The sequence below is a fragment of the Hevea brasiliensis genome, unplaced genomic scaffold, assembly GCF_030052815.1.
Source record: "Hevea brasiliensis isolate MT/VB/25A 57/8 unplaced genomic scaffold, ASM3005281v1 Scaf3, whole genome shotgun sequence".
NCBI classification, from domain to species: Eukaryota; Viridiplantae; Streptophyta; class Magnoliopsida; order Malpighiales; family Euphorbiaceae; genus Hevea; species Hevea brasiliensis.
Genome location: NW_026614806.1, coordinates 1,292,057 through 1,317,590, shown reverse-complemented (window position 1 = coordinate 1,317,590; position 25,534 = coordinate 1,292,057). Strand labels below are relative to the sequence as shown.

General features: G+C 32.4%; 1 protein-coding gene across 4 annotated transcripts in view; it reads right to left on the bottom strand.

The window, feature by feature from the left end:
• The window catches only part of LOC131176975 (ABC transporter D family member 1-like), a 40,180-nt gene extending 21,251 nt beyond the window's left edge, over positions 1-18,929 (bottom strand). For 3 of the 4 annotated variants that reach the window (XM_058141986.1, XM_058141990.1, XM_058141991.1), the window contains exons 1-13: positions 18,702-18,929; positions 17,755-17,789; positions 17,122-17,260; positions 13,514-13,787; positions 11,702-11,926; positions 10,647-10,844; positions 10,042-10,496; positions 8,909-9,044; positions 8,747-8,825; positions 5,638-5,876; positions 5,198-5,502; positions 4,993-5,104; positions 4,754-4,912 (exon numbers count right to left, since the gene is read on the bottom strand). In XM_058141986.1, coding sequence (XP_057997969.1) covers positions 4,754-4,912; positions 4,993-5,104; positions 5,198-5,502; positions 5,638-5,876; positions 8,747-8,825; positions 8,909-9,044; positions 10,042-10,496; positions 10,647-10,844; positions 11,702-11,926; positions 13,514-13,787; positions 17,122-17,183 — 2,244 coding nt within the window. In that variant the 5' untranslated portion in view covers positions 17,184-17,260; positions 17,755-17,789; positions 18,702-18,929. The remainder of the gene's footprint in view (positions 1-4,753; positions 4,913-4,992; positions 5,105-5,197; positions 5,503-5,637; positions 5,877-8,746; positions 8,826-8,908; positions 9,045-10,041; positions 10,497-10,646; positions 10,845-11,701; positions 11,927-13,513; positions 13,788-17,121; positions 17,261-17,754; positions 17,790-18,701) is intronic. The other variant, XM_058141989.1, reaches the window with a different exon arrangement.
• Positions 18,930-25,534: the final 6,605 nt, after the last annotated feature.

Here is a 25,534-nt window from a genome sequence, read left to right as displayed (position 1 = left end):
CAACTAGTAAATGGGCTAAAGAGGTGAAAGGCAAAAAGTATGAAAGGACAGTTTTGAGTCCTGCCTTCTGGAATCATGTTGTTTATGCTCTTAAGATTTCCGATCCTCTTGTTCGTGTGCTTCGACTTGTTAATAATGAAAAAAAACCAGCTATGGAATATATTTATGAAGCCATGGATAGGGCTAAAGAAGCCATGGATAGGGCTAAAGAAGCCATTGCCAACTCACTCAATGGCAATGAAGAGAAATACAAGAGCATTTTAGAGATTATTGATGCGAAATGGTCACTTCAATTGCATCGTCCTTTGCATGCTGCCGAATACTTTTTGAATCCTGAATTTTTTATCCAAATAAGATGAGAATTGAATCTGATGAAGAGATCAATACAGGATTGCTTTGATGCTTTCATAAAATGGAAAAAAATTCAGCAAAAGTTGACATGATTCTTGAGGAAATTGAGAGATACAAGGCAGCTACAGGGACCTTTGGTTTTCCTTCTGCTATTAGAGTAAGAACAACCAAATCTCCAGGTTATTAATTTAAATTCTTATTAATTTTTCATTTTGCTCATTTATTAATTTATATTATGAATTTAACAATCATTGGTTCTATATTTTAATAGCTATTTGGTGGAAAACATATAGTTCTTCAACTCCAAACCTACAAAAGTTTGTTGTAAAGGTTCTGAGTCTCACATGTAGTGCAATTGGTTGCGAAAGAAATTAGAGTGTATTTGAGCAAGTAATATATATATATATATATATTCTTAATTTGTTATTTTATCTTGAGCCTTTTGAGTTTGAAGTTTAACTTACTTGTTACTGTAAAATAAATGACAACTTCATAATAAGAAAAGAAATCGGCTATTTCAAGAACACTTGGACAATTTAGTATATGTGAAGTACAATAGAGCGTTGCTACGCCAACACACTTTTGGGGATATCACAACACCGGTTAATTTGGCAAATATTGATGAAAGTAATGAGTGGTTGCTTGGTGAATTAAAAAAAGGCGATGGGGATGATGATTCTCTTGTTTTCATGGAAGACGTGTTGACCTGGGTTGATGTTAGTAGAGAGGCTGGAGTTTCTGAATCTCGTTATGAATCGAGATCGGCTACAAGATCAACACCAATTGAAACTCCATCATTTCGAAGGCCTCGTTCAATGAGAGGTACATTCTCTTCGCAAGTTGATGATGATGAAAAGGAGGAAGAATTTGTTATGGCCGCTGTTGAAAATGAAGATGATTTTGGAAATCTTGATGACGAGTAGTTTTAGTTATAAGTTTTTTATGTACTTCTTGCATTTTTTTTATTATAACTTATTTTTATTTATTAAAGTCTGAACTTCTATAATTTACATTTTCTATTATATGACTTATGACTTATTTCTATTTTTTTATTTATTATGTATAATTTTAACACCACTTTTATCATATACATAAGCTGAAAATGCAGATATGAACTATTTCTTTTTCTAACGTCTCTTGTTATTATTTGTGTTGTTACTTATGCTATAATATATATTTCTCACACTCTCACTTGTATCTTATACTTAAGCTAGAAATACAGGTATGCACTATTTTCAATTTCTCTTATTTTAGATATAGACATAATGTAAATAATATTTTTTTTTCTTTTTAATATGCTTTTTTACTTATCAACTATTTAAAAGTATGAAAAAAAAAAATATATATATATATATATATATATATATATATATATATATATATATAATTTAATCAATTAGGATTATGGAGCTTTGCTTCAAAAAGGCCCTCGCCTCGCCTAAGGCCATTGAGTACTCTATCGCCTTCGTGTCTCCTTTCGCCTTGATAACACTGGCCTAAAACTAAAAGAACCACCCCCAGCTTTCCACTATCAACAATCCATAAAGAAAAAATAAAATTGAAATCCCATAAGACAACCCACTTTCCCTCTCTTCTCAACACCTAGATGCCCCCCTTCTCTCTCTCTCTCTCTCTCTCTGTGTGTGTTTTCAACAAAGGTAGAATCTGCAGACGCTATTCAGGGAGTTACTAAGGTAGTGCCTTTCTTGAAGCATAAACAAGTCGAATGTATTGTTGTGACATACTATAGAGAAAGAAGTTTAGAAATATGAGGGAAGAGAATGTTTTGGAGGGAAAATGAGTTAGGTTGTTGTTTAGCTGGAGTCATTTATGGAATCCGTTAGGAAAAGTCAATAAATAGCTGACTCATACTTGCAGACGATCATTCTGAATCAAATAAGAAATTAATCTCTTTCTCTCTCTAATCCTCTCTTCTCTACTCTCTCTCTCTCTCTCTCTCTCTCTCTCTCTCTTAATTCTGTTCTGAGAGGTAGAAACCCCAGAATTAGGGTTTCTACTAATAAATTGGTATCAAAGCTTTCAAGCGGTGGGCACTGCTTGCTTCCTAGTTCATCTGAGACACATTCATATTCAGGTTTCTTTCTCTTCTTTTTCTCTCTTACTCTCTTCTTTCCCTCTAATTCTTCCTTCTTTTTCTAGATATTTTTCCCTTCTTTCCCTCTATATTCCTTATTTTCATTTCTGCAGACCCTGTTCTTTCTTCTTCTTTTTCTTTCTTGAAATTCTTGAAATTTTCCCCTGTTCTTGAAGTTCTTCCTATTTTCTTGATTATCCCTCAAAATTTCCTTTCCCTGAGTTTCTATTCTGCTTTCCAACAATTAGATTTCTTAACTTTCTTTATTTTCTTTGCTTTCTTGAAGTTCTTCACGTGAGGCCTTTGATTCCAAAGGTTTGTGTGGGTGTCGCAAGATGCCTAAGAGTGTAGTGATAAGTCAAGAAGCTGTTAGAATAGATGAATTGGAGGAGAAATTCCGAATCTTGCAGGAAGTTACTGATAAGAAGATTGAACAAAAGAATGAGCAAAAGATGGAGGAAATGAAGATAGTGTTACTGGATGAGATGCAAAACATTATGAGTGGATTTTTTCTGAAAAAGGGCATGGAATTGTTAATGAGGAAGTTGAAGGGAATGTGATGCAAGAAGGGCAAGGAAGCAAGGGAATCTTGCCAATTCCTAAGGTGGCAGCAGAAGGAAATTCAAAAGAACATGTAACTGTATCTTCTTTTATGGGAAATGGGGAGGCATCAGGGTTGTTACCAAAAATTGAGTTGGTTACTTGTGATGGCAGTGAACCTAGGATTTTGCTTAAAAAATGTGATAAGTATTTTGAGATCTATAAGGTTCCAAGGGATCAAAGGGTTGGAATTGCTGCTCTTTTCTTAATTGATAGGGCAAATTCTTGGTTTCATAACTGGAGCAAGGAGAAGGTAGATCTGTTGTGGGAGGAATTTAAGAAAGAATTATGCATTAGGTTAGGGGATGAAGGAAAGGAGGATATAGTTGAGGAACTCATGCAATTAAGTCAAGAAAACAATCCAACTGGAATTCATGGTGACATGGATATCAAGCTCCCTCATGAAAGTATTTAAATTTTAGAAAATGTAAGAGTGTTGTGTTGCTAAATACAGAAATTTTGTAGAAGATGCAATGGCCATCAGAGCTTTGCACAATTAACATTCTAAGTAAGATATGTTGGTGCAGTTGAGTACAATTTGTTGTTGGGATTGTTGAACAAACAAGCTACAAAAACGGAAGTTGAGGAATATTTTTTATCATTTGTCCATGTTGAAGATGACTATCTCATGCGTGATGAAGTGAAGATTGGAAGCAGTGTCTTAGCATTGAGAAATTGCAATCATTTAATGCTCAAAGAGACTGAATTTGAAATTAGGCGAAAGCAAAGGAAGAAGATGTATTCCTTCGAATATTGTCATCATTTACTGCTCAAAGAGGATGAGTTTGAAATGAGGCGAAGTAAGAAGAAGAAAATTAGGCCCTTGCTACAGTTATTTGTTTGCCAAATGACTCTCCAAGTTGGTTCCATTGTTCTATTGCTGCAACAGAGTTTTCATGTTTCACCACTAAAGAAGAAAATAGGCACTAATATCACTCCAATTCTGGATCTTCCTGCCTTGAATGATGATCAGATAGTAGAAGTGGTTCCAGAAAATCCGCTACAGGCAAGAACAGTCCTGAGGAATGGTCTTCCAATACTTCAAGGCCTAATTAAACGGTCACACTTCACTGAAGAAGATGCAACTTGGGAAGACTCTTCCTTTCTGCAGGCTCAGTTTCCTACTTTTCAACCTTCTTGGGAACAAGAAGGTAATCGAGGGGAGGGAATTGTAACATACTAGAGAAAAAGTTTAGAAATAGGAGGGAAGAGAATGTTTTGGAGGAAAAATGAGTTAGGTTGTTGTGTAGCTGGAGCAGTTATGGAATCTGTTAGAGAAAGTCAATAAATAGCTGACTCATACTTGTAGATGATCATTCTTAATCAATTACAGAAATTAATCTCTCTCTCTCTCTCTCTCTCTCTCTCTCAAACTCTTAATTCTATTTTAAGAGGTAGAAACCCAAGAATTAGGGTTTCTATTGACAATTGTCTACCACCAGTGATCAGTTTTGTTCAGAAATAAATGGAATGTCGAGTTTTGTCAATCGTGATTATGATGCAAAGGATTTAAAGTTCCAGAGAAAATATTAAATAGCCAAACAGGATGAAAGGAGACCAACAGTGGAGATTAAAGACACTATAGAACGCAACACAAAGATCAACTTCATAGCACATTATACAGCCTAACATAATAATCAAGGTAAGAATCTATAGCATTAGCTGATTTGCATAAATTCATTCTGAATGAAGGATCAAAAGACACACCAGTATTTTAAACATGGCAGCCACTCTCAATGCCAAAACCCTTGGATCCCTTTGGAGCTGTGGGACAATTGGTAAAGGAAGACCAGGATCTGCACTAGGACATGCCACTATCAACTCTGAAATATATGATTGCGACTTTGAATTTGAGAATGTAGAATCCTAGATAAAGGTTACAGAGTTAGTGAATTACATAATGAAATAAAAAAGGCAGAAGAAGAAATTCTTAGGATAAATATCACCTTATCAGACGTGGCAAATGCACGTTGAACTAACATCGCATCACTTTTGCGTTCTGTCTTAGAAGCCCTTGTGTCATTGGTCCCAGGTTCCTTCAGGTCAGCAGAATCCCTCCTGAAGTCTCAAGGATTTTAGAACACATATACCCATCTTCCTTCCAAAATTTTATATAGATATATATAAAGATTTACCAACTCAAAATCAAACCTTTTGTAACTAACTCGCCAGCCCCCTTCTCCATCCAAGGACAAAACAACATCATGAAACGCAACTAGAGCTGGACGGTGCGATATTGTTATGCATGAAGTTCCCATAGCTCGAACTTTAGCACAAAATCGTTCCTCCATGTCAGTAGTCACTGCACTGGTGCACTCATCAAGAATTGCAAATTTAGGCTTGTGGTAGAACAGTCTGGCCATGCCTAACCTTTGTTGCTCTCCCAGAGACAATTCCTCACCCCAATTTACCTCCTGCTCAGGTGGATAACGATCTAATAGATACTCAAGATCAACCTACACAGTGGACAACCAAATTTCTAGCATTATAAAATTTGACGAGAATAATGTATTAATGTTACAGGTAAATGAGCAAAAGTCTGCATTTTCAGTAAAAGACCAAGGACAAGAGGGATAAGACAAGATACTTACATTTTTCAAGAGCTCCACCATTCCACTCCGTGTGAGAGGTTCAACCTCCTGGTCCACAGTAAGAGGATAAATTAACTGATCACGAAGTGTGCCTACAGCTGTATATGGCCTTTGCGGCACATAGAAAATCTCTTTATTAAGATCAGAACCAACACCAGGTTTCACAATATGGCCAGACACCAACGGCCAAAGGCCACCTAGAACTCGAAAAAGTGAGCTCTTACCACTACCATTTGGACCTTCAGCAAAAATTAACAAATACAACTTAGATGGAAGCATATTAACAAAGCTAACGTACAAATAGAACATGTTCTGATACCCAGTCATACTAAAATAAGCATTTTCATTAAATGACAAAAAAAAGCATAACATCAGAAAACATCAAAACTAACTAATATAAGCTACTTATGCATGCAAACAAGATATCACAAAAGAAAAAAGGATAAATAATATAAGATTTCTTACAAGCTACATTTGTTTCTAAAAATCATAATAGGTCAGCATCAGGGCCTTAACAAAAGATAAAGGCTGCCAATCAGATAGGATCTCAATAAAGCAATGTCTCAGGATGGGAAATATCAAAAACTCAAACATGCACCCTTGCACAGGCAAAACTATGCGTCCACTGTGACACCATACAATAAACCCTTGTCTACTACCTAACAGATACAAGCAGCCAGTAATTGACATTATTTGCAGATCAAATCCATGATGAACAACAATGAGAAGCACACCAAAGAGAACTCCATCTTTGTCCTAGTAAACTAAATGAAGCTATATAGGCAAAGGTCACCATCACAACAAATACAAGATCAAGTCCCTGCTAAACTGCTATCAATATGGAAACAAATAGAGACTGTACATTATATTGTTAACATAAACACTACTGAGATGACATGCAAATTTTTAAACAATTTGCCTATGAACTAATATGTTTAAAACTACCACCTAGTTCATCTGTTAAATTCCAACTCCATGCCGATACAAAATTGCCAGCTTCTTTAAAGCATTATTAGCAACTAAAATTAAAGAGTTCAGCAACTTTAGCAAAACCATACACTGAAGTGAAATCTATGATACTTTCCCCTTTCCCCAGATCATCAAAATAGACCCTGAGAGCATGCTCATTTAACCATGTTTTGTTATTTCATCGATCTGTCACCATTTATTTCCTTTCAGCATATTAGGAAGCTATTCCATGCCAGCAAACCTTGATATGGGTGTAAGGTACAATCCCCCTATTTGTTGAAAAGAATCAGATTACGTAACTTCCCTTACCCATGTCTTGTCTGATAAAAATCCACCGACAATTCTCCTCTACCATGACTCATCATATCCTTTTTTTTCCCATAAAGCTCTGTTTGGAATGGATAACCTTTTAATTATTAATACCAAATGGAATGCAGAATCACCCGAGTTTTTAACAATGATAATTGTTAGTCATAATGTAACAGTATAGGAATATATTGGTCCATGTTGGACAGTGTCCACAAGCACTAAATTATCAATTTCATAGTTCAACATATACATTTACCAAGGTTTTCAAACCTCAGCCAGCTGTTCAAACCGTTAAAAAAATAACAAGTAAACTAAAATATATAAACAACAATATAACAATTATGAGTAAACTACTAGAGTGAATACAATCAAATTTTTAATATAATAAACATCTTTAACAAATAATCTGAAATTTTAAATAATAAAATTTTAAGATAAAAAGAAACAATGAAAAGATCAAATTTTAAATGACAACAAATATTTCCATAAAATTAATAATAAAATCAAAGCAGTTTTGATATATTACTTGTTTTATGTTTGCATAAAAGTTAACTTTTGACCTTTAAAAGAAAGATGAGGCTAAAACCATACTGATTTTAAGATATATGAAATAAATAACGTGGAGAGAATTTAACCAAACTGGTCATGTAGCTTAGCGGATGGACAAGCTCGTGGAAACTTTGAGAAGCAAGGTTTGAAACTAGGTAGCCAAAATGAAGCACTAGTTTTTCAAGTGAACCTTGACATGGCAGTTAATTAGCATGCCACATCACTGCAAATCAAACCAGTTGTACTGCAACCTGGTCACCCGGTTCAGCGGTTCACCACAGCCGATTTTTACGGGTACAAACAGCTTCTTATGAGAAGGGTCTAAAATATAACCCGGACCAATCACTGTCCAGTTCCCAGGTTTTTTGGTACAAGTTTGAAAACCATGATATTTAACGAAACATACACAACAATAATCTTCAAATCTAAAATAAATAATTGTTTTCTATTCATAATTGAATAAATTGAGGTAATGATATTTTAAATGGAGACATTATAAAAGTGAAAAATACCAGGATCTTTAAAATTAAAAAAAAAAAATACATATATTTCATTAGAAATTTTGTAGAGCACAATTTAAAAAAAAAAAATGGGCTGGTGGCCATTTACATTTAAAATATAATCAGAGAAACTTAAGCCTAAATAGGAATTTTATAAGAAGATCCGCTAGAATGTTTTTTAGAAAGAAGCACAAATAAGAGTTGGGTTTTCTACAAGTTGGACACAGGAGTTACAGTTGTATACACATAAAAAGAAAAAACAAGAAATGAAAAAGAAGACAAAGAAAGAGCCACACAGGTATGCTGCTCTCTCCCCCTATCCTCTCTTCTTCTTCTTGTGCTCTGCAAACAAGCCACATTGCTTCTCACAATGCAACGATACACAACAGACATTCCATGAAGACACACAATTAGAAATGAAACATCCATGAATCCCAAATTCACTAACCGTAGTACCTAATCCAATATTGGCCAGCATTTTTCCACTGGGATCCAAAAGATAATCCAATCAAATATTAAATGTTTGTCATGATCAAGTACTTCATATCAACAAGGGGTAGCAGATAAATAATAAAAAAAAAAAAGTCCCCTGAAAGAGCCATTCTATAGGTATTATGCAAAATTTGAGACACAGGCGACCTAGTTAAATAAGAACATACCCTTGTTAATAACAAAAAAACTGAAAGTATAGGCGTAAAGAACCATATTAAAAGACCAAGAAAACAAAACAAATAGAAAGAAATTAAAAATGCAGATAGTTGATTTTTAAGCTGAAAAGATACCTGTAATTAACAGATTAGATCCTGATTCAACCTTAAGAGTCAGATCTTCCACCAAAACATTACCAGTTGGGGTGACAACCTAGGAGGCATTACTACTATAAGAACAGAAAATGTGTACATATATAACAACATGGTGAAATAAAATCTGTAAGTATCAAGTACCTTGACACCAGAAAACTCAACATAATCAGCTTCACTAAAGTAGTTCCTACTTCCACTTCTTTGCAGAGAAGTTTTATCATCGCAGTTTAGCTCTCTTGATATTACTATTAACTCATGAATGCGATCAGCATAACCACTGCAATAACACAAACATTAGGCTTAGAGGAAAACTGGAATCATGTGCAAGGCATGCTCAAGGACAAATCAATCAAGTTTCTAACTAATCAGTGAAATGACAACATTCTATTTGTTATTTTGCACCTTAGTCTCTTTTTTCTCTCAAAAAATTTTCACCACCCATTCCATAAATTTTTTTCACAGGAGAAAAGTGGAACATGGAAGTGATGTAGAACCAATAGATCACTCAAAGGAAGGATACAAAACTCACAAATTTCTATTAATTCCCAGTTGTTAATAATAATAACTCCACCAAAATACCTAATTTGCATAGGTATATGTAGACTAACATTAGGAATCCCACAATAAGAAAATACTAAGCCACTACTAACCAGGAAATCAAACCAACACTAATTAGAAAATTCTTAACAATTGATTCCTAAATAATTAACTATTACTTCCTAATTTAATTTCCCAAATTTCTTCCTACCATAGTAGGCCTAAAATCCCTGGTAGCCAATATTAGGAATAAGTAGACCTCAGGTACCTGTAGACTAATATTTAAATTTAATTAGGAATAGATAGCCAATATTAGGAACATGTAGAATTCCCAAATAATTAAATATTACTTCCTAATTATATTTCCCAAATTTCTTCATAAAATAAAGATTTCAGGTACTTGTAGACAATACTAGGAATCCCAAAATAAGACAATACTAAGCCAATGGTAACCAGGAATACCAAAGCAACACTAACAAGGAAATTCTAAACAGTAGAATTCATAAATAATTAAATATTACTTCCTAATTAAATTTTGTCACTTTCTTCCTAAAATACATAGACCTTAAATCCCTGGTACAAGAAGGTCCTGCATCAGGAAGTAAGAGCAGTTTTAAGAGGGAGGGAGGGGAAGGGAGGCAAAGGGTAAAAAAAACTGCCAATAATGAGAGGGTAAACAAATAAATAAGGCCTCCTTTGAGGTCTACAATGGTATGAATGATTTGATTGTGAACTACCTGAGACGATTGAGTCGTCTTGAACTTATAGAAAGAGTTCCCAGGGACTGAAATAGTGATATTATGACACTGGTGTGATATCTTAAGTTGCTCAACATTGTTGCCCTTCCCAAAGTAGAGGCATCAGGTCTTAGATGGCCAGCAAAAAAGGGCTCTATAATCAATACAACTGCAACTGTAGCACCAAGATACTTCAACAAAAAATCTTGAATCATTCCAAACCACCAATGGTCATAAAGGACAACTCTCATGTGTCTAACAAGATCCTTAAACTTCTGCTGAATATGTGATTCTTCTCTTCGTTCTCCACCATAAAATGCTATACTTTCTGCATGGGTCCTTAAACGTGAATGAAGCCGCCGATATTCACCTTCCAACTGTTGTTCTTTTGACATCAGTTTCCCAAAAGCAGGGGAAAAGTTTCTAATCATGGTTCCTGCTCCCAACACATAGCCCTGAGAACATTATTGTGTCAAGTGGAAATTTGTTAACACTCCAATGTCATCATACTAAGCTGAAACGCTATCAGCAGCCATTCAAAAGAATATAAGACATTAAGAATATCAAGAATTCAGATCAATATAATAGATTTGACCAAAAATTACCAATATCCAGAAAAGATATTTTGGGCTAGCATAAGAACACAGGCGCCAAGTATAGAGAAGACCATCAGTAACTGCTGTCAAGTCATCCTGTACCAGTTCACTCAACTCTGAACAGAATCTTGGTACATCACTTGCAATTCGTTGTTCAGGGTTAGTAATCCGACCATCAACATGTGATATCTTATAGTATGCCATGTTCTGGAACCAAATAAAAGGATGATTAATCTCCCAGAGAAAACAAAGCAAGCACTGAACAAAGGCATCAATGCATCATTAGGATGTCAACAAAAAAAAAAATTGCTTTTTCATACACCAATAAAGTAAAAGCTGCATATTCTAAACTAAAGCATGGAGAAAAAAATCATATGTCCTGTAATAAATTCCAAGTTCCATTGTTATTCACCAGAATAGGATCTTGGAGATTAGCATCTAGGCATGTCACATCACCACCCAAAAAGGCATGCAAGTGTTGACACATGCACTCACACACACTTATGAGGCTGTGAAAAAACACAAAACATGCAAAATTGTTACATGAAACCAAATCATAGAGTTCCCACATGCTACTTCCTATATTAAATAGAGGGCAAACTAGAATTACAGAACATTTCCACCCAAGGTAATCTTAGACAAGTTTCACATGCCCAAACAGAATGAGAACTCGTACAACGAAATTATGACTATCATCAATATCATTTTTCCAATCACCTGAAAGCTGAATCATGACAAAATCAAGGTCCACCTAGATAAAAATGTTTTATGGTACCACTACTAAACATACAATTGTTCCCCAAAGAGAATAACAAAACCATGTCCTTGATTAAACAGCCATCCATCAGCACTTGCAATTTAGTAATTTAATATAGATTCAAAGGATACAAATTTGAGAATTGCAAATAATAAAGTTAATCAATGCAATAAAATTATAGCAAAAAGTGAGGGGGAAGAAAAAGATTTCATGTGATGAAGCCCAAATGAATTAAACTAGAACACAGAAATAATAATTATCAGAAATAGTTATTTTCCAACAAACATAAAAAAGTTATGATGATTACCTCAAAATAATGTGCATGGATACGTTTAGTCAATATTTTTCTGAAACACAGACTTAAGGTCCCCGTTACATACTTCGAAGTAGAATGAATAGTGGATAGAAGAAAACATAATAAGATATTTTCAGATATCAACCGGAAAAATAATGGCACGCGTCGGAGAAAAGCAGCACGGAATAGAAATCCCTGTACTTTTGCTAATCTGTTGCTCAAAGCAGTTCTCAACACCTGCAAAAAAGTGCAAAAGCACATTTCTACTCAAGCAATGAATAAATCAATGAACAAATTTGAAGGACAGAGGATCATGTTGGTTCTCATATGCTAAATTAATCCTTTTGCATCAGTTACAAATGCTGACACTCACACTTACAGGTATGAAAATCCACTGAAAACAGCATTTGCTATCACCAACAACCAACTCCTAGGTACACAATCCGTCTTCTGTTGGGTTACGTTTGTTGTTTAATAAATTTTATTTCCCAAGTAAGAGCACCCAAATTTCCAATCTTTCACTTATTTAACTATTTATTTGTTTCAAGGGAACAGTTCAGCAAATAGCAATAATATAATAATGGTTTCCATCTGGAGAAGTAAAAGGACGGTCTGATCATTCTATAACGAAAAAGAAATCATCATGTCTAAGCAGCAAAAGCAAAGAAAGTCAGGAGGCAAAGGGCTTATAAAGGTTCTTTTTCCACCCATTAACAGTAAGATATATGATTTGTCTGAGGTTAAAAATGTATTAATGGCATGGTTCATTAGGATGCCAAAAACTCTTCTGCAAATAACTTGCAAAACATTGCTTATGAAGTAAAAAGCCACAAACTCTCAGAATTATTTTAGGGCCATAAAATAGCAGTCAAAATTTAGAAATCTAATTTTTACGACCAATCGTACATGGGTTCTTATGCCCCTTCAACCAAAGAGGAAAAGTAATGAAACCTCATGAACCCCTCTTCATCTAAACAACCCATGGAAATATGTTATTGGGAGCCCCATCAACATGAATAAGATGTACTCTATTGCTACTACTGCATCTCATCTCTTCACCATCTTCTATATTCAGTTTTGATATTACGCCATCTTTTGATCCCTAACCTATATATTCAAAATGTAACAATAACTTTACCTTTAGTTGAATGCAATTACCAATTTTTTACATATTAATAGCTTGGATAGAAGAATAAGATTGAGACTTGAGAGCACTAATGCACTTCCTTGTCTGCACATGATATGCAACCAATCAGGTTTTGTGCATCTGGTCACCAACTAACATTTACAGTGATGCCAAGTCATTTTTATGCCTCAACCTAGCATCACTGCACAATATGAATGTTGGACATGAGACCAGTTACGATTGTATGTGTTTCTTGCCAGTAATACATGCTCCAAATCATAATATCCGACACAAGCTAGTTATATATTTGAGACTTGTTAGATATTTGTTGCCGCAATAAACTGCAAGTAGAGTTTCACAAAGTGGGATTTCTATTATTAACTTGAATTCATAGAAGTAAGCCAACTCTTGATATGGGGTAGAGCCAGAAAACACATGTACAGCTTTATATCTCTTTCTAATAAAGAACTAGCAAAAGGAACTGCTGAACTGACCCTAAAAAAGGAAAAGGACAAAATTTTAAAACCATAGGTGAAGTGTAAGAAAATTTTGCCAGTATTTATCTATTTTATTTCAAATATGACCTATGCAGCTATGAAGGACAATTGATGAATGCAGTTTATGTACTACTACCACAAAAGCTCAAGGAATAGATGATGAAAACAAAATATTTGAGTGCACATAGAACAAAGACTTACTGCTATAGCTATCATAGCCAAAAGATCCCTTGTGCCCCTTTTGCCCATCTCAGACAAAAGAACAGAAGCTAGAACATGGAGTGATTTCAAACTTCCTTTTTTCTGAATAATTTTCTTAGCTTCTTTCGTAACCTGCTTGTCTGATTTGTCATTATCACCCCTAAGCCCATTGTAGTGATCAATAGAATCAAACTTTTTACAGCCATGCCGTGACTTCACATATGCAGCAGTCCCGCCAAAAACTAAGATACCACCAGCAAACAATAGAGATTTCCTGCTTGGATAACCAATATACCACAGTTCAGCACTGAAACAGAGGACTCGGACTGTTTTTGAAAGTTGCATGCAGCACACAGTAGTAAATAAATGATCTTCTACCATAAGGACATCTAATAGAGCAGCTAAATATAAAAACTACTGAGGAGGAGAAAAAACAAAAATCATCTGCCATAGGCACAACCAAATTGGAAGGACTAAAAGCAACAATTGTATTATTCATTCTTTAAAAGAGTTTGCTAACCAAGTGGACAACAGATGGATGATAATCAAAATGTCAAATTGAGATTTTTTTTAATTAAGAAGGGCAACATCAAAATAACCGAAGTTTGCAAACTAATAAAAAGAGGGTCTGTTTAATCGCACAAAAAAAGTTTTCAGCTTTTTGTTTTCTGTTTTCCATTTCAAGTTTTATAATTTATTTCCAAAAGGAAAACACTTTCAGTTTGATCACTAATTTCTACTACCTTCTATTACTAACATATTGTACATAAATTGGATAGTAATTGAATTAAATACTCCTTATATAATAGTAATGGTCACAGTGAGATGACGATGTTGAGTGGCAGCAATAGAATTGGCAAGGTGGGCACAGTGACTAATGGCAACAAATTTGGATGTGGAGGATGAACACAGCCACAATGTCCACATGAATAATTATTTGGTTGGTAGGAGGGAGATAAATAAGCCAACAATGATGGTGGCAATGGCAATGACTAATAATGATAGTGAGGTGGCTGTAGTTGATGCGGAGGTTCCTACATACCTATTATAAAGATAATATTATTTGTAACAAAATTTAGGTTTTATTTCCTCATATAAAAGTATTCCTATAGTTTCTAGGATTCTTATTTTAATAAACTTGTCCAAATATAATTAGGATTCTTATTTTAGTAAACTTGTCCAAGTATAATTAGGATCTATACTCTAATAAATAGACTAGACATTACTCTCCTCAAAAAATAAAAATTATATTCTTTTTTTGCTCCTCATGTAAACTAAAATTAATAGATTTACCAGTTATCTTTTTTCACCATTAAATTTTCTTTTTTGACAAAATCTGAACTTGTTAAAAAGTACTTTTGAAAAGTAAAAAATTGACCCAAGTGGGGCCTAAACATACAAAATGAACCCTTGCATATGGTTGCTCGTATTAACTAAAGCAACTAAAGTATGGCTCGATTAATTTGCCTTTCCTTTTCAAAGCCAAAACTTGAAGACTAAATAAGAGGACCAAGTATGTTCCTTTGTGATTTCCATAGGGGCGAGGGGAACCGGAGGAGGGGAACCAGGGGAGTGGAGATATTAAAATGTCTACTTTATTAGAACAAATAATAATTTACTAATGAGTCAACCAACAATTCCATTAACGTAAGTGGCCCGCATTACCAACAAAACACAAAGTGGGATTTCCAAAAGCCCAGGTTAGAAAGTAAAAATGGTTTGAGATCTCCTTCATTTTCGTAATTTTCCATCTTTTACTCAAAAAGTACAAAAAAAGCAACCAAAAAAGGAGTCCCCATAATCCCCAATGTATAGATTACCTTCAAAAATGTTGTCAAACACTACTAACTACTTTCTTTAATCCATTATTCAGTTAACTCAAAGTCATTACAAAGTGATCACTACATGAAAATCTAACAATTTCAACTCAACTCAAATCTTTATCCCAAAAATTTATTAGGGTCAACTATATGGATTCTCTTTCTCCACAAGATTGTGGGTTAAATCCTAGGAATTGTGTAATGATTCTAGGTCATGTTGTATTACTCTCCTCCAAGTCAGTTTAGGTCTACCCCTTCTTTTCTTTCTATCCTCCAACCCAATGTGCTCTACTTGTCTAACTAAAGCTTCCGTATGTCTACGGTTCACAACATTCTAAACACATAAGACTATCCACATACGGTAACTTCCATTTGTTATGGCATAAAAGTATATAAAAAATTGCCTTTCCACAATCTAATTGAAATAACTTACTGGATTATATATAATGTTTAATCATGACCATCCTATAAGTAGGGAAGTGCAATCGGTCGGTTTGGATCCAAACTGAACCGAACCGTAGAAACCAAACAACCGAAAAGCATATTGTTGTGAACCGAACCGAACTAATAGTAAAACTGAATCAAACCTAACCGAAAAAATCGACGTCGATCAGTTTCCAGAACACTCCAATCCACGATTACAAAGCCAAACCCTCCCTCCCAAATCCTCACCAAAATTAATCGAAAATTCCTCAATTCATCAAGCACAACACAAAATCACCCAAATTAAAACTCAATTCAGGAAAACCAAGAGACTAACTCAAATTAAAATTGTGTCAATTAACAAATCTACAATATACATTTTACAAATTTGCAAATCTACCATTTACATTTCACAAATCTGCAACTTGAATATGTAGCAAGGTTGCATGAAGACTTGGAATCTTGAAACCAGACGAGGAAAACTTGAATACGCACCAAGGAAACTTGATACAGAATGAAAGAGAGCATGTTGAAACATCAACATGCAGCAAGGAACTGAATCATAGAGGGCCAGAGGACTTGGTCAGTTGCATGATGCAACAGCATAGGCAAAGGCAATGACTCAGTCGATAGGAGAGGAAATGAGACAGAAGAAGAAGAAGAAGAAGAAGAAGAAGAAGAAGATGGAAGGGGTTCATGAACTGAGGAGGAAGGGTTGGGAGTTGAGACTATTGGTTGTCTCACAGAAGAAGAAGAGGAATTTAAATAGGTATGGTTTTTGGAAGGGACAAAATGGTGTAGAAAGCTTTACAAGGGGAAAAATCAGTTCGGTTCAGTTATTTGGGTTTTTGACCTTCCTAACCAAACCGAACCGAAATGAAAAACTGAAAATTTTTTAAAATACAAACCAAAACCAAACCGTTTTACCGAATAACTGAACCAAAAATGCAAATTAAATCAGTCCAATTCGGTTTTCGGAGTGCTCAGCCTTACCTATGAGCATCCCATAAAACACTCCCTCCCCTTTCCATAATTTTCAACTACTTGCTTAAAAGTCTTAAACTACATCATTAGCTCATCTCCTGTGTTATTTTACTAGCCAACAGCAAGAATAATGAAATACAAGTGACTGTAGAAGAACTGAATGAGAGATGGCAGAAGCATTCATTTTACAAATCTCAAATGAATTTCTGATGAATAATAGCAATTGTTTAGAATAAAATCATTGACTGTTGAACAGCCAAATTATACAATAGGTACCTAATATCATGGCAGCACATTCAAGTTGATAAAAAGCAATATTTTATGAAGACAACTTTTTTCTTCCAATTACGATAAATGCAAACAAGGACGAAAAGTTAATACCTTCTTGAAGCCAAGAGGCTTCGACCATGCTCAGTTAGTTGCAACAATTGTAGAGAAGGCATGGCAGAAAATAAGCCTTCCCTTATCAACAGATATCAGAAGCTGGAATAACTTCCTCTTGATTTAAAAGGAAACAAATCTGCAATGTATCAAATCAAAAAAGTCACTCAAATTTTGACAAGCACATAAAATCCAATAATCAAAATACAAGGTTCATCTACACCAAAACAAAAAATCAAAGAATCAATATTACACGTGTGTACACACACACACACACACACACACACACACACACACACACACAGAGAGAGAGAGAGACAAACAAATCTGCAATGTATCAAATCAAAAAAGTCATTTAAATTTTGACAAGCACATAAAATCCAATAATCAAAATACAAGGTTCATCTACAACAAAACAAAAAATCAAAGAATCAATATTACACGCACACGCACAAACAAATCTGCAATGTGTCAAATCAAAAAAGTCATTTAAATTTTGACAAGCACATAAAATCCAATAATCAAAATACAAGGTTCATCCACAACAAAACAAAAAATCAAAGAACCAATATTACACACACACACACACACACACACACACACACACACACAAGAAGAGAGGTTCGAACTCACATGAATGAGGCAGGCTCCCATAACAAAAAGGACAACTGCAAAATGGAAGAACATAAGCAGCAATAAAAAGCATAATGTTGCAATATATAACATCAATTTTAACGATTGTAGAAGATGGTGAAAATTCCATAAAAATTTCAGCCATTACTCAATGATCTAAAAGTTGCGTGCTAACACTGAAAACTAATCATCATGTAGAAAACACACACATTGGAATCTCATTGTTTGGATTGCCTCATTAATGAAAGAAAACAAGAGACCAACTCAACTAAGCCTTGAACCCAAACAACAATAAGAGACGATGGCCCAAAAATAACATTAAATGGAAACCACTGATGCTTAAAAATCATGGAACAAAAAATCAAATCACCATAATTCTATATAATTTCTAAGTTTGCCATACAATTCAGCTACTCTACACAAACAATTCCAACCCCCTGAGAGAGAAAGAGAGCCTAGTCAACACCATTGCCTTCATATTACAGGCAGCCTTCCTCCTCATCATCTTGTACCTCCCTTCTCTTGAACCCTAATTTTACATTACAAACTAATCCAGTTTGTAGAATTTTGTTAATAAAAATTTAGATAAAATAGTAAAGAGAAATTACTGGATGCAAAAGAGAGATTTTAAGGGATTAATCCGATACTCCATAACCAACACTTTTTCAATAAAGAATGTATAGTCATTATAAAATAGAGAGACGTTTTGCTTCCCAGATAAACTCTCCTCAAAAGTTCCCTAAACACCAATTGCTTTAGCTTCAAACATGAACTTCCATCTTCACATGCTTTTCTCATTAATTTTTCTCGCTAACTAAGTATAACCCAATCTCCATGTACTACAGCTAATTGAAGCTTAATAACAGAACACATTCAATCAACAGACACAAGCCAAGCTAAAACGAATTCAATTCATAACAAGCAATTGCTAGTAAGCTATAGCGTACCTCAAGATTAGCTGACGATAAGTAAAACAACATCTCGTCAGAAACGACACTCATTCGTCTGCCTCTCTGTACCAATCTCGTTCACCGCACTATAATAATATCAATTTACGATGAGAAGATCCAATCCAATCGAATCCAAACCCTAGAATTTGATTTTTACTACCGACCGCTCTTAAAATTTTGTAGAAACACAAAATGGAAAACAACTCCGAAGCCCTAACAGAGAGAAGACAGAGGAAAATTTCTATTTTCGCTGAGGCTGAAGAGAAGATGGCGATGATGATCAAGTGGGCCGGACAAATTTTCCCGGAATATAAATATTTTTAGGGTGACTATTGCCACGGCCATTTTTGCTGTCGCCACGACTTCATAAATGTTATAAAAAGACCAATTTATCCTTTTAAAACGTATCCTAACATAGCTCATTTTTTGAAATCCCAGCAGCATCTCTTTCTACTTCTTCCTAACTGACGTACTGAAAACCAGAGGTGCGTTTGATTGCCGAGAAAATTTTGAAGATGAAAATTAAGAAAATCCCAACCTTCATTGTCAGCTATTCCTTTGGAGAAACAGAAGGAAACTTGAAGTTCCACTTAAGTCGCAGAGAGAGAGAGAGAGAGAGAGAGAGAGGGGAAAGCATTACTTGAAACTTCAAATCGAGTAAGATAGTGGTATGGACTGTGAGCCTCTGTCAACTAGCATGTCTTAACAATCAAATTTATCAAAAAGAATTCCACAAAATTTTGTGTTGTGGAATTGAATCAAACAAGCTCTTACATAAAAAGGAGAATGAGAGCTGGGAAAGTTACAAAAATATTAAACCTGAGCTCCAGAACATGTTATGGGCTTTGCTGATCAAACCGAGAATTGGCCCTGGTCAAATCGGACCGGCTATAAGAGTCGGTTTCAGTCTCTTTGCGAGCCTTGAATCAAAACAGAATCAGAATGGGTAAACCGCCAATTCCAGCCCGATTCAAATCAAATTTACAAATTAAAACAAAAAATTATTATTAATCTTTATATTTTTACTTGACTTTTATATATTTAAAAATATATTAGTTAATTTTTTATTTTTTATTTTTTCAATTAATATTTTAAAAAAAATAAATTACTATTACTATATTTTTCGAACTATAAAAATTTAAATAAAATTTAAATTCACACCTAAAACAATGGGAGAACTCAAAAGTAAAGGAGAAACTAATTTCTCTTATTTTCAAAACAAATGATCAAAGATTTAATTTTATTAAGATAAATCAACTAAATAATAATTTTTTTTAAAAATAGGTAATAACTTACAGTTTTTAATGGAAATAAAAATAAAAAAAATAAATAAATAAATTCTTATATTTTCAGACTAGAGCTAAATAAATTCAAAATTAAATTTTGAGCTACTTAAGAACTAAACTTTCTAATTAAGATTAAATAAATCATCATATAATAATATATTATTTTTTAATAATAAAATATTACTTTTTTAATTTAATATTAAAAATTATTTATTATTTTTAATTAAAATAAAAATTAAATGAAGAATGTGATAAACAAAATTATTTAATATTAAAATTACTATGTTTAATATTTTATTATTAAAAAAATAGACAAAATTGTCAAAAATTAGATGTATTTGAGATTAATTATAATTTAATTTTGGTCTTATTTGATTCCATTAAAAATACATAGCCTTATTTAAACTTTTTATCCTAATTAAAATTATCAAAATAAAATTAAAATCAATTTTAAACTAAATCAATATTAATATCAGAGCCAACTATAAATCAAAAGTGACTTTATTCTCTTTTTCTTTCTCTTCAATTCTCTTTCTCAATACTTGAATCTTATAATGGAAGAATAACAAAATCACACTATTTAAATTCGATCTTAATTAATAAATTAAATATTTAACTGATAACCAGAACTACCGCAAAAGGGAAGGGAAAGAATCTTGATAAAAAAATAAAAAAAAAAGGGAAAATAGTGGGTAGATGAAAAGGACCAGAGACATTATTAAAAACAGATAAAAGACAGAAGTGGGAGGGCAATTTTGTCATACTAATAAATTAAGAATCATGCGGCCGTGGCAATAGCGTCGCCTATTTTTATTGTTTTTGTTAACTTCTTTTCTAGATGCGGTTTCGTTTCTTTTTTCGATAAACACCTTTTTTTTCTTATCGTGAATGACTTTGCCATTTGTTTGGAATGAGAAGTTACAATACTTGTCCTTTGGAGTCCCGATAAAGACTGGAATTCTGGTGGGCAACTGCATCGCATTTATTTATAGTTACAAATAATTTGATGAGGATTTTTTTTATATATCTATGTTCATTTTATAGTTTATGTAATATTTATTTTTTTAGAATTTATAGTTGTCTCCGACAACAATATCCTCTTTAAAAATCAAATTTTAAGTTTTTTTAAGAGAGTAATATTTTTTATTTTATTTAATTTCTTAAAAAATAAAATTTATTTTATTTTAATAGTTTTTTTTGTTATTATAATTTGATCTTTAAAAAAGAACTTTAACTAGCTGCCTAGTAATCAATATTAGAACAATAAGCGAAAGAAATAAGAAAGAGAAAAAAAGTACTTGAATTTAGGGGCAATAATTTGGATTAGCCAACGCAATCGAATACAAATAGAATTGATACAAAAACAATATAATCAAAAAATTGTTAAAAATTAAAATATAAATATAATTAGATGTGATATAATTAATATTAAATTATATTAAGTTAATTAGATTTACAATTTAATATAAATTAACTCATTTAATATGATTTGACATAATTATAATTATTTAATATAATTTGATACAATCTAACATAACTCATTTAGCATATTTTGATATGATTTATTTGATATATTTATTTTTTATAAAATAATATATTATAAGAAATTTATACACTAATTTTAATCATGCATAAATTTAATAATTTATAAAAATGCAAAATCTAACATTAAACAAGTAAATGATATTTTAACATTTAATTTATCAATAATGCAATTAAAAATAAATAATAAATAATTATAAAACAATATAATTTTAACTATACATAAAATTGCATATTAAATAAATTTTAATAAAGGAAATTCAAATCAATTATAATGAAGTAATAAATCTCTAAAATAATAAATAATTAAGTTGATATTTATTAACTTATTATTTTCTAATAATATTATTTATGAGTTAGCGGTTCGAAACATAATGAATTAAAATGAATTAGTGGATCATAGATCAATACATGATATGAATAATAAAATATATTGTAAATATGTCAAATTAGATTAGTGAGTCAATTTGTGACTAAATTTTTAAACAATTATTTTATGTGAAATAGAATTGATATAAAAACAATATAATCAATGAATTGTTAAAAATTGAAATATAAATATAATTGGATGCGATACAATTACTATTAAATTATATTGAGTTAATTGGATACATAATTTAATATAAATTAACATATTTAATATGATTTGACATAACTCTAATTATTTAATACAATTTGATACGATCTAATATAACGCATTTAGCGTATTTTGATATGATTTATTTGACATATTTATTTTTTATGAAATAATATATTATAAGAAATTTATACACTAATTTTAACCATGCATAAATTTAATAATTTATAAAAATGCAAAATCTAACATTAAACAAGTAAATGATATTTTAACATTTAATTTATCAACAATGCAATTAAAAAATAAATAATAAATAATTATAAAAACAATATAATTTTAACTATACATAAAATTGCATATTAAATAAATTTTAATAAAGGAAATTCAAATCAATTATAATGAAGTAATAAATCTCTAAAATAATTAAGTTGATATTTGTTAACTTATTATTTTCTAATAATATTATTTATGAGTTAGAGGTTCGAAACATAATGAATTAAAATGAGTTAGTGGGTCATAGATCGATACATGACATGAATAATAAAGTATATTGTAAATATGTCAAATTAGATTAGTGAGTCAATTTGTAACTAAATTTTTAAACAATTATTTTATGTGGGAATTGACTGCCTTGATAGGCCCAGAAGGGGTATTGTGTAGTTGTGTTGTATGCCTAAAACCTTTTGGATTGAGAAGTATTAGTTAAATTATTTTGCAGGTTAGGTAGGTTTTAGGTACAAGAGAAACTCTGTCAGATTTTCGGCATAAACCTAGAGTGTCTTAGACTCTTTAGTTATTTGTTTTGAGTTAATATTAATAAATTTCTTGAATATAATTGTTTATGTGATCCGAGCTAACATTCCTCGTCTTCTTAGCCACTTCAGTGACATTTAGATAATCTGTGAGTAGATATTAATTTTATTTATAATTTCAATATTATTTTATATTCAAGACATGCCCATGCATTCACTTATAAATATATGCATATAGTTAATTATTAGGCATACATTGCATTGCATATTTAATTGATGATATTATTGTGGATGTCACCTTAAAGCAATTTGGAGCTATGTGTGTGTATCGGTGTGCGTGTGGTATGTTTATGGATATGGATAGGATGGGTAGTCACGACTAGAGCTAGACTCGCTAGGACCCAATCCTTTTTGTGAATAAGTTTTGGTGAGTATGACTTTGAGTTAATCTCGCTGACCCTACATTTTGATTATTAAGAGAAAGTTTGGCTCGAATTGATCTCGCTGGTAGATGTTGGAATTAAGAGAGCTGTATAGGGGGATCAGCTCCCATTTGTGTGTGTATATATATGTGTGTGTGTGTGTGTGTGTGTGTGTGTGTGTGTGATGCACAGGTATGTGAGTGCTCTAAACTATATTTTGTGTGAATATTGTTTGACATGTTTGGAAATATGTGTGTATATTACATTTCATACATAAGAATGTATTACACTTAAATAGTTATAGAAATTATATTTAAAACCAATATCTTACTATATGAGTCGAACGCTCACTCCTGTTCAACCATTTTTTTCTAAGTAAGAGGTGAACTTTTTTTGTGAATAACCTACTTCCTTTCTCGTAGGTTTACATAGTTGCTTCTTATTTGTATTTTATTTCTTTGAATTATAATTTAGAACTCCGCATTTGCTATTAGTGTTCTAATCTTGTTGGGTTTGCAATAATCTATTTTTTTTGAAATTGTAAACCTATTATATAGATATATTGGAATGTATGAGATGAGTATCCTATGAAATGCCCTTACCCGTTTATAGTGTAGTCGAGCAAAGCATGTCACACTCAATGTCGAAGCACTTTAACTTATTTTATTGCATTTCTTATTACTCACATTTTATTTTATTTATTTGCGGTCAATTTATTAGCCGGAGAAACTAAAGGAGTTTCCCCTAATTTATTAACATTTTGACGATTTCCCCACCTGTTAAAATTTTCAACAATATCATCTCAAAGCATAAATTTTCTCATAATCCCAATATTTCATATCATTTATCTTAATTTCCCGATTTTCATTCATACATAGACAGATAAATTTGGTACTCATTCATAAATAAAATACTACATTTCATTAATGTACATAATTATAAATAATTACATAGTTCCATAATTTACATGACAAAATAAATATCTAACACAAAATACAAAATATAAAATACATGATATAGCCTAGAGTCCTACCCAAAATACACTGCAGATGTGGTGACACTAGAACACAATGTAGATTGGGATGCTCACCCAGTCTGAGGTCTGCTAGGCTCTCTTTCTATCTCACCAGTACCTATGCGTGGCAAAAAGCGACGCGCTAAGCAATACAGCTTAGTGGTATCAATATAAAATAAAAATAAAATAAAATAAAATAAATATGCAAAAATTATGTTGTTATTTCATGCAGACTGGATTTATGATAATTAATCGTAATATTATTAATTTTAGTACTTTTTATGTTCATTAATTAGTTATAAATTATTAAGATTTGTTTTAGTTGCCCAAGTAACCTATATCAGTTGATTGGACTGGATAAATTGGTAAACTGGCACTGGATACTAAGTAACTCAAGTCGTCACTGTCACACCCTACCCCTCTGTAAGGCATAACATGATCCCGTAGTATACCTAATGAATTACCAACTCCGTCTACTGATAACCCATTAAATACACTACAAGGGATTTTAAAAACTTTTCTTACTTCTTTTACAGTGGTGAGCACTATTTACAGGTGTTAAAAACCTTTTTGAACTGAAGTGATAGAACTAACACATTTGAATTATTTGGAATTTCTGTAAAAATTTTGGCAGAGTGCCATCTGTATTTTGGATAAAACAGTTCTTCAGAAAAACCTGTAAAAAACACTTCAGTATATATTTCCAAATCTCAACTCCAATATGTTTCTCAACACAACATATTTCTCAACTCAAATCCATAGTAATTTTTCAAAGACTGAGATACAAGAAATATAATACAATTTTTACAAGTCAAAATAACTCATAATTTATTTTATAACTTTAATGTACAATTTTATTTGACAACTGCTCAAAAACAAGAATAGTATATACATACAGTGAACATACATTACAGTACAAAATGCAAAATGTGGTATATTCAATATACCCGATGATCTCTCAATGTAGTACTAGCAGCCTAGTCACGCCCTATCGATCTGTCTACTGCGACAAAGAATGAAAGCTATCGAGTAAAATTTACTCAGTGGTGCACAATAACAATTTGAAATGCGATATATAAATCTTTTATTGGCAGTTCACAAATCAAATGATTCACAATTCCATTTCACAATTTACAAAATTCATCTAACACAAATTTGATCAAATAACTGAGTAACACAGTTTTGCCAATCAATAACACGATTTGATCAAATAACTGAATAATACAATGTTGCCAA